This window comes from Mustela nigripes, chromosome 14, assembly GCF_022355385.1.
Source record: "Mustela nigripes isolate SB6536 chromosome 14, MUSNIG.SB6536, whole genome shotgun sequence".
In the NCBI taxonomy this organism is placed as follows: Eukaryota; Metazoa; Chordata; class Mammalia; order Carnivora; family Mustelidae; genus Mustela; species Mustela nigripes.
The window spans coordinates 71176747-71187484 of NC_081570.1; the positions used below are offsets into that span (position 1 = coordinate 71176747).

At 44.7% G+C, this 10738-nt stretch overlaps 1 protein-coding gene across 3 annotated transcripts in view; it reads right to left on the minus strand.

Annotated features, from left to right (window-relative positions):
• Positions 1 to 10738, minus strand: part of MCOLN2 (mucolipin TRP cation channel 2) — a 54888-nt gene that overhangs the window by 13606 nt on the left and 30544 nt on the right. For all 3 annotated transcript variants that reach the window (XM_059375284.1, XM_059375285.1, XM_059375286.1), the window contains 5 exons: positions 10360 to 10435; positions 10159 to 10255; positions 8272 to 8371; positions 2505 to 2617; positions 1134 to 1283 (listed from right to left, as the gene is read on the minus strand). In XM_059375284.1, the coding sequence (XP_059231267.1) occupies positions 1134 to 1283; positions 2505 to 2617; positions 8272 to 8371; positions 10159 to 10255; positions 10360 to 10435 (536 nt within the window). The remainder of the gene's footprint in view (positions 1 to 1133; positions 1284 to 2504; positions 2618 to 8271; positions 8372 to 10158; positions 10256 to 10359; positions 10436 to 10738) is intronic.

Here is a 10738-nt window from a genome sequence, read left to right on the forward strand (position 1 = left end):
CAAACAGTACCACTCGGCTATTTTTGAAGGAAAGCTCCAACACGATTTGCTAAGCCAGTGCCTGCTCTTGAGGACTTCTAGGTCTCCCTGAGGAGACAAACACACAAAAGCACAGCTCTAACTTAATATAGTAAGGGCAATGAGAGCCACAACGCCTGGCTTGTCACAGTCGCTTTCCATGGTGTGACTCCAGAATGGAGCTGGGCCTGGAGGACAGGCTGGGGGGGGGGAGGGGGAGGGACTGTAGGTCAACGGATAAAGGCTGAACAGAGACCCAAGGCCAAGGGTGGGCAGGATGTCCTGGTGAGGAAGACTGATGGGTTCAGGAGAGCTAGGACAAGGAGAGAAGCAGAGCAAGAGAATGAGGACCCCAGAGACCATGCTGAAGGGAGACCACTGCATCTCAGTGGGGGCCCTGTGAGGCAGTGGGTTTCCATACTTTGAGAAAAATGAGTCTGACAGTGGTGTGGATGGGTCTGAGGCATAGAAGGTGGAAGGCAGGAAAGCCAGTGCGGGGACTGTTGTAGCATCCAGGCCAGAAAGGAAGATAATCTGAAGGGAGCCAGCGTCGTCAGAGTGGAGAGGAGGGAGGCACGGTAGGTGGTCATGAGGTAAAGGAGGTGAGACCTGCCGGCTGGCAGCATACAGGGGGAAAGAGCCGGATGGAGGAGGCAAGATGGAGTCATGAGATCAAATCAACTAACAACCACAAGAGAACATCAGGTGCTTGGTGGTCACTCAACACTCCTACCCTCACTCCCCTCCCAGAGCACCCATCTGTCCTGGAGGGTCACTACTGGCTCCTGACATGTTTGGTTTGTGGGCCAGCTGCTTCTTCTGCAACTTGAAAAAAAAAAAATGAAGCCCACCCAAACTGTCAAGCTTCTCAAACTTCAGTTCCTATTCTGCTGCTGAGTCTCTGGGGAAGACTAGTAGGAATGTTACCTTCCACAGAACAATGGCTTTCATATGTTCCCTTGATGAGGAATGAAGTCAGAGGAAGCTTCAGTTACATGGATGTGAGAAGAGAAAATACGAGACTCAGAGTCTCCATAAGGATTTTATATCTCAAAGCACCTGGGGTCACCCAGGAGGATGAAAAGAATTGAAGATTAAAATGCATTGCCCCTCACCTTTGCTTTAATTTCCATTTTTAATATGGATCCAATTATTGTCATTAGGTCGCTGATAATCACCAGAATATACCATCCATTGATGAACTCCCACTGGTCGGCGTCACACACACGTCGCTTATACTTCTCCAGGAAGAAATCTAGAAATCTCTGTGGCGAACATTTTAAAAAGCATTTCTTATAAACCACACTGCCCTCTGGAAGGAGAAGACAGGTGCAAAACAGTGCTCTTGCTTGTAAAGTGATGTGGCGTTACCTTTCCCAACTGGATGGAGCCACTTCAAGGGTGGTGGTTATGGCCCCCACTTTCTCCTATAACCTACCAAAGCTATAAGTCAGCATTTCAGTACCTGCTAAGTTAACTCACACATCAAAGGGTTATGCTCTAATGCCAAGAGACTCCTGTCATAATACATAACACTCAGGACATTCCCAATATTTTACCTGTTACCATCTCATTCATTCTGACAACCCCATGAATCAGGCCTATCTCCAGAAGAGGGAACAGAGGCACAGAAAGGCTAGGCCATGGTCTGGACCCAGCAGCCTGGCTCCAGAATGTGTGTACATGATGGTGGGAGTCAGGATGACTCTCAATGATATGGCCCCTAACTCTGGCAGACCCAGGACCCTGACCTTGGATTCAGAATGTCAAGAGACTTGGGGGACAGGCAGGAGAAGTGGATATTTACAATATAAGTCAACAAAGGTCAAGAATAAGAAAACTAGAATGTAGACTATTTTCTTGCTCCAAATGGTATCCAGAACAGATGAGTTCCTTTTTCCCCTGACCCCAGTCTGCATTTAATTATGTGCCACAAACCAGAATAAGATTTGTGGGAAGCTGAAGTATACATTTTAGAGAACTTGGAGGGTAAAAAAGTAAAATGAAACTCAGGAGAGAATTTTTAAACTATTTATAAAAATAGAATAAAGTATTTTATGCTTCATTATAACCCATTTGCCATGCCTCCCTGTCAAAATGAACTCTGATTTAAAGACAAAAGATGAAACCCACACATGCTATTACTGTTTTTTAAGATCGCTCCTGAATTTAAAAGGGTCTCTCATTTATTCTGGAAACATTCAAAAGCTTGAGAGTTCACCACTGTGCACTTGTGCCTAGTAGCTCAGTTTTAAGCAGGATAATTATCTGATCCCACCAGACATGTCAGGAGCCCTTAACTCACCCTCCAGACCTCAGGTTGATTAATGCCTTGGGGGGCGGGGGGCGGGCAGCGATCATTCAAAGGAATCCAATCTAGTTGAGAGCTCCAGAAAGGGCAGGATGACCCAACATCAAGGGTCCACTGTCTGGACAAACAGGGCGGAGGCCAAGAAGGGAGAGAGAACACTTGAACACACACTTACCTTGCGTAACCTGAGAGCTAGAACAATGGATCTTGTGCACAGAATAAGAGACGCCAAGCAAATCACAATGACAAATGCATCAAACACCAGGACATACTGAGTATTTTTCTGAACTGAGGAACAAAAACAGAATTCAAATGTCAAATTCATGTTACTTGGTAATAATTTACAAACAGAATGGCAGTCTGAAGAGAAGTTCAAATGATAAATGCTTGAACATCAGAAACAAATCACACTGCATTCATTCAGAAGTCTTTACATAAGGTAAAACATTCCCTGATGTTAAGAACTGTACATTTAAAAACATATAAACTCTCTGCTACATGTACTAAAAATATTTCCAATGGGCTAGAACTCAACAGAGGGTGGTCCATTTGGGCTCTACTCAAAAAAGAGGCAAAAGGGACATACTCTTGAGTTCTTTTTCATAAAAGCAAAAACACCAAGTTCTCCATCTATGAGGGAACAATTTTTTTTTAAGATTTTATTTATTTATTTGACAGAGATCACAAGTAGGCGGGGGAGGGGCGGTGATGCAGGGGAAGCAGGCTCCCTACCCAGCAGAGAGCCTGATGCAGGGCTCAATCCCAGGACCCTGGGATCATGACCTGAGCCAAAGGCAGAGGCTTTAACCCACTGAGCCACCCAGGCGCCCGTGAGGGACCAATTTAAAACACCACTCCTCAGAATCTTGTTTCTGCTTCTCAACCTTACTTTGTACCTGACTAGTAAATAATGCCAATCCAATGAGCTGCTTCTGCACATGGGGCAAAGAGCCCCTTAAAACAGAAGTAACAACAACACATTTTTGTGGTGGAATTCACTGTAGCACAGGGTAGTCTACTGCGGGAATATGCACCTGGAACCCCAGCTCCTCTGAGACCTGATGGCCGCATTCCCAACGCCTCTTCCCCTGCCCATTCCTGCAGCTTCGGCACCTGTCCCTCCTCTCTCCCCACCTTCTCGACCTTGAGCCCACACTGTTGTTCCTCTGTCCCCGCTCCTATCAGGTTTCCTTCCTCTCTTGCCTCAGGGACTTTGCAAGGGCTGATCCCTCTGCCTGGAGCAGGGCCCTTCCCACCCCTCAAGTTAAATTCTTCTTTTTCAGCTTTGGGTTTGAGATGAAATATTTTCCTCCTCAGAAGAGAATTCTCTAGATTCCCATCCGTATCAGCCCCCTCTTATACTCTTTCAGAGCACTGTGCACAAGTACACACACTTTCCAAGACAGCACATCAAGGGGCCCAGAGACAGGGCAAAACAGCAAAGACAGTCTCGGGAGCCTAATGAGCTGGGTCTGAATCTCAGGTCTGCACTCAGAAGCTGTGGAGCGTTGGGGAAGTTGCCTCAGATGTCTCGTCCAAAAAAAAAAAAAAAAAAAAAAGGTAGGAAAACAAAAACCCCTCCACCACAGGGCAGTTGTGAGGATGAAACAAGTTCATAGATTAAAGCCCCTGGAAGAGCCCCAGGGAAAGAACAGCATTTCCAGTGCTTCCTACTGGATATCACTGGTCGGTCTATCTTCCCCACCAAATGACTGACTCTAGCTAGGGAGCAGGGACCACATACATTTGCTCAACACGACGGTGTCTGTGCTTTCCTGATGCTTCAGGATGCTTACAGAGGCTTCCAAAGCCTCCAGACCATGAGAAAACTATTGCATAACCCAAGTTAGAACCCTGAGCTCATTACATGCAGAGGGAGAGAAGGCACAGAGCTGTGAGAGACAAGGTCTCCAGAGGGACCTAAGCAGTAAGAGAAAAGGACCATCCAAGAATGACTCCCAATTTTCTGTCTTGAGTAAACTGAGCTCAGTCTGGATGTTCACGACAAGAGAGGACAAATTGGCGGCAGTTAAAGCCATGGGTGCAGACACAGCCACTGAGATCACAGAGGGGAACAGGGACTAGGAAGGACGGGAGGAGGGGCCGCAAGGTGGGGAACTGTGGGAGGAGCTGAGCTTAGGAAGTAGACTGAGAAGGGCCAAGGGAGAAGAGAATGGCACTGAAGACAGGCGACCTACAGTGGGGCACTCCGGGGGGGGCGGGGGGATTAGAAAGCAGAGCCCTCTACAAAAAAGGCCTTTAACAAAAAGACCAAGTATCCATGGATTTAATAATTCAAGGGCATGAGCAACAGTGGCCAGTCAGTCTGAGGGCAAAACAGCTCATCCTGTGGGTTATGAGCAGAACCAGCTAGGAAATGTAGTTCACTGAGCGAATTACTGAGCCTTGCGAAGTTTTAGATGCCTCCCCTACAAAACAGAGCCTACTGTACCTTCTTCATGGGCTGTCAGGACACTAGGTGAAATAATCCGCGTCAAGTGCTTGTTAGAACAGCACCTAGCACCTAGCACTTACATTTACTTATGGCCATTTTGTAACTATGAAGTTTTAGTTCTCTTGAGATATCATCTGATGGGTAGGTAACGACATAACATAACCAGAACCCAAGACTTTCTTTCCTTCTTTCCTTCCAATCCGTCTATCTATCTATGTCTGTCTGTCTGTCTGCCTGCCTGGGATGGGACAGAGGGAATAGGTACAGTGCTTGGGAAGATGGGCCTGAAAACCTGACGAAACACAAGGACAGCATCTAGTACTTTCCTTGCTGGCGCATAACCAGAACAAAATCTCTATGATTACTTGTGTTGGGTCTTATTTACAAATGGAGGCCCCTATCTAGAAGGATAAACCACCCACCCTAACAGACAAACCAATCTCATATTCAGGCTTTGTTCTTCTTCTTCTTCTTGTCATATTAGCTTCAGACATCTTTTTTTTTTTCTTTAATTCCAGTTGGTTAGCATACTGTGTAATATTTGTTTCAGGTGTATGACATAGTTATATGTCAACACCCACCTAGGTGGCACAGTTGGTTAAATGTCTGATCTCAGTTTGTCCAAATCTTGGTTTCAACTCAGGTCATGAACTCAGGGTCACGAGATCGAGCCGTGTTGGGCTCCACACTCAGCACGGAGTCTGCTTAGGATGCTCTCCTTCTTCCTCTGCCCCCCCCCCCCCCCGCTCTCTCTCTCAAATAATCTTAAAAAATCTTAAAAAATAAAAAATTTTGAAAAAAGAGCCCATTTCCTGGTTTATCTGTCTCTCTCTCATATTCTGTTTTAATTTTTATCTACTGAAAAGACTAGTTGGTGTGCTAAAAAAACGGATTTTATGAACGTTGCAATTGTTTTCTTACTCCATTGAATCTATATTCCTGCCACAGGAACATTTCTTAAATTTTGGTTATAAAACACTAATCCAGAGAGATGCCCCTGCCAGCCTGGTTAGGGAAGTCGTACACACCGCCCCTCCTCCTGGAGGTCCTGAAGAGTCCTGTGCTAACTGCCACTTTCCACCTGAGGGCCTCTAACCCAGGGCTTCCCCTGCTTGCTAACTGCTCTTTCCCTGTGACACTTGGGAAATCACCCCTTAGTGGGGGATCTTGCTCACCAGTCCCTACCGTCTTCAGCCCCTCATACTCTCCTTCCTATGTTTATAAAATCCAGTTAAAGTGAAGATGAGTGGCACGCTTGGGGATGGGTATTAGAAGTCATAAAAGGCAACGTGAGGTTTGTGTGTGAAGATGGACGATCCCTCATCATTCTTCCTGAGATAACACAGGTAATGACAAGAGGAAAAGATAAACTTCAGGGTACGAATATAGACTTGAAGGAGCCTCAGAACTTTCTGGAAATAGCACATAGATCCCACCAGATGTCACCCTTGCCTTTCTCCCACTTTCAATCCATCCACCAGACAGCTTCCATAGATGGGGGGGGGGGGGAATCCACTTCCTAAGCTGGTTTCCAAACTTCAGCTTTTAAGGTTTTCGCGTCACATCATGTAAAATTCATATTCTCTTAGTAACAGAATCTGGTTACTTAGGACACAGGTCTGGGAGAAAGATGAATGTTCATGTTTCTACTCAGTGGTCTGTGAGGTTTGTGTTTCTCCTCACTGGCCACAGAAGGGAGCCAGAGCTCTTCTCTTCTGAGAACAGGCACCAAAAACTCCCCAACATCTTAGCAGCCCTGTGGGGGTAAAGGAAACCAGGTTCTGGCAACACATTTGACCCACTAATTCTTTCGATCAGAATGACTATTCCAAACCACATTTCATGTGCGACAACGGTTAGCTTTTCTCACATTAAATAGCTGAATCTCCACTTGGACTTGCCAAATATGCATGTGATCTATGTGTTTTTTGGGCGGGGGGGGGGTATCTCTGCTGGGAAATAGGAACCACTTTCAAACAGAAAGAAACTAAAACTGTCTATGCTGATCAGAGCCTTGAGTCAGTTAATGGAAATACTAAAACCAAACCTTCAGAATCACTGGGATATATTATATAACCAAACAGCCCTGGACCACACACAAATCTAGATTAAAATAAATCTAAAACAGTTTAAAAAAACCACAGGTATTTTACATTTTCTTTGGTTCTAATAATCTGATCAAAGGCAAATTCACTTCAACAAAACTGGTAAATTAAAAAATACTGACAAGGGACACCTGGGTGGCTCAGCCCACTAAAGTCTTTGGCTCGGGTCATGACTGCAGGGTCCTGGATAGAGTACCACATCAGGCTCCTTGCTCAGCGGGGAGTCTGCTTCTCCCTCTGCCTGCTGCTCTCCCTGCTTGTGCTTACTCTATCTCTGATTCCAAAAAAAAAAAAAAAAAAAAAAAAAATTTATTATTATTTTTTAATGGAAAAGATACTGACAATCTGGGGCACCTGAGTGGCTCAGTCACTTGATTTCTGCTTGTCTTGATTTCCGCTCAGGTCAGGATCTCAGGGTTGAGGGAATGAGCCCTGCTCTGTGATCAGCGGGGAGTCTGCCTGAGACTCTCTCTCTCCCTCCCACCCACTCACTCATGCTTTCTCCCTCTCTCTTTCAAATAATAAGTAAATCTTAAAAAAAAAAAAAATTTGACTTCTGAAATTAGTAATACATTATGTTAATTCATTAGATTTAAATAAAAAAAAATACTGACGATCCACTATGAACACCATCAGGACCACCTCATTAAGAAGTCCCACATAACCCATTTTAACCTGTGGATGAAGAGGGGTCTTCTGAGCAACAACTGAGTAAACCACTCAGTGTTTGTAGAGGCTGCTCTCTGACCTCCGAGGTTTTGATCTCGGTCCATTGTCGAATGCTTGGCTCAAAGCATACCTTCTCCAAAAACCACTGCTGGTTTTTCTTCCTCGCCCTGCCCCAAAGTTAACCGTTGCTTCTTCATCCTCAACCCTTTTTAACTCCACCACTTAGATTTCACCGGCATGTCAACCTCTCTCCTGAGGCATTTCCTTTCTTTTTCCGTAGTGCCTAGCAATCACTGTGTGCCGACTCGTGGTTTGGGTGTTTTCCTTGATGCGATTCATTTAATACTCAACATCCTGGAGGGTAGGTACTATCATCACCCTCACTTTATAGAGAAAGGTACTAAGAAAAAGAGAGGTTAAGTAATTTGTTCAAGATCACATGCATAGTGACTAGAATCAAGACCCAGACCCAGGCAGTCTGGCTCTAGACATGGGTCCTAAGGACTGGGAACACACGGCCTCTCCTAAGACGTGTGCAGTCAGCACCTGCTGAACAAAAAGGCAAAGCTTTAGGATATACCGCATAGGACTGAATGCTCAAGAGTCTTCTGGAGCTCGCTCTTCCCATCACCCCACTTAAATACCCCCAATCCCAAAATAAGGTGTCAAAAATTGTCCATGATCCATCATGAGCAAGGAGGTGACATACTTACTAGAACCAGATATGTTCAAGTCTTTACATTCTTCAATTTTAGCTTCACTGTCAAAATAGATCTTGATCTTGCCACTGTGAGCTTTATTGTCAAAGGTGATCTGGAGACACAAATGCACGGCAAGGTTACTGCCCAGCAGAAAGTATGGCCCACTGGAGCAACTCTGCTTCAAACACCACTGGCATTCACACAGCACACTGATTCCAGAACAATGATACTGATGAAAATGCCCTCGTCACATGATTCCTTCCCACGTTTCTGTTACTAATGAAGAAATAGGGCCCAAAAGGTGAACACGTGCAGTTATAATCAATCACATTCGGGTTCAGAGAAATCTGAGAGCATAACAACTAACCAGTCCTCGGAACAAAACCAAGATTCACCAGTCTTTGACAAGAGAACACACTGATCTCATTTACTATACCGACTGGAATTTAAAAGCATTTGCTTCAACTTAGTCCTTTGGGAATGAAATGTTAGGTCTACGCTAGGATGGAAATTATTTTTCTGTTTGCTTCAAATGCTACAATGCTTTCAGAAGTGACAAAGATTGCTCCCAGGCTGCAGGCTGAATTTAAGATTTCCAAACAGCCTCAACCTTCCACTTATATTTCAGTCATGTTGTTTACAAGTGGAAGAGCAGAAGATCTTAAGGCTTGAGAGCAGTATTTGGGGGGCTTTTCCGAGGGAGGACGAGGCTGTGCATGCGCCAGGGTTAGTGGGGGTGTTCTCACAGGCCACAGGCCCTGAAGTGGGGCTCACAGGTCTAATTCTCAAGCCTCTTGTTTGGTTGGAGGGATATTCTTGGATTACACGGAGTGTGGCTCATGGGGCGAGATGCTGGGGCACCTGTGGATTTCATTACTGATCCCCTACACATGCAGCTCTACGAGCTCTCTGACTGTGAGTACTGGGGGTTTTTGCATTGTGTTCTGTAATATGTAGGACACCCCAGGGAGATTAATCATACTCCTCTGTGCCAGAGACATTCTTCCTCACCACATGTCAAGATTTAGAATTACTTTTATTTCTTTGTGTACGTGTTTTCCAGGCAAGCTCTTCCACTGGGCTATAAGTTTCCTGAGGACCATTACACCCTGACATTGTGGCCGTGTCTGGTGCGTAGGGGGCACTCATTCCATACTGACTGGCTGTTGTTGAACAGAGCACTCCTCTGAGTTGCTAAAGGGTGGTCACAGACAACTGTTGGCTTAGCCTTTGGTTTTTCCCTCTATAAACGGGATCGAAAGAGGGAGGGTAAGAGGGAACGTTCAGGGAACGAGAGGGCCAGTTACTCTCCCCACAGGAGCGTACACTCTCCTCTAGTGCACGTGCCTCCCCTCAAAATAAAAAAAAACAACAACTAATCCTTTGCAGACTGGCCCTCAGATCAAGTGGAGAGAGGGAGCACTTTCTGCCTAGGGGTTTGAAAACATTTGCTATAACAGTTGCAAAGACCTTCCTCGGAAAGTAGCAGAAACATCAGAAATACTCAAAACACTTGTCATCAACTTTTTTTCCCTAATATATTATGGGAGTACTAGGTTAAAGCTAATTTTGAAAATTTCTGGTTTTAAAATGTTGGAAAGGGTTTGGTTCATTTTCCCAAGGAATGGTCTCTGGACCAACAGCACTAGAAAATGTCATTAAGTTGTTTTAAACACAACTACCCCTAACACATCTCTTAGAGGCTGGTGTGTTTTCCACTTGGTATCTGCAATAGGGGGAAATCTTTGTGCTATTTTGTAACCTTTCTGTTAGTCTGATGCTTTTTAAAAACCAAAAAATAAAATAAAATGAAAAAGAAAAAGAAAGAAACGTAGTTTTGGCATCTGCAATAGGAGTAGAGAAAAGTAATAAAAACCTTTAGTATGACAAGACACTTGCCGTGTTCTGAAAGACGTAACAGTCTGGTAACTCTCGGGAATGAATTGTCTGTAGGTCAATGCCTTTGAGGTGAAAGGAAATTTCAACTTGTAAGAGCCTGGATAAGAAATATTACAAGGTATAAATTGTCATGGTCTTACTCTCCTACTCTGCTTTCCCCACCCCTGTCTCCTGGGAAATGAGACTTAAAAACATATTTACCGATAAAATTCCAGTCTGAAGAATGACGAGTTCTTCCAGTCCTGAGGGGACTTGGAGAGGTCTAAGTGAACACAGTCTAGAGCAATGAAACAACAAGAAGGATTGTTTCAGGCAACAATCAAATGCTATAAGTAGTGGGGCAAGGTGTGCTGAGAAGCAGGACACTTAAAAGTTCCAAAGTATCTTCCCACAAAATCCGTATTCATTGTAACAAGACCTGTAACTTGAAAGGGAAGAACCTGGAGATACACCCTAACCACATAATCACAGTTAACATCACCAGTAATGGGATAAAGAGACATCATGAACCTCCTGAAATAACGTGCTATGTGGTATTCTCCCCGCAAATGCATAATAACCTCCATCAAGTCATAAAGAA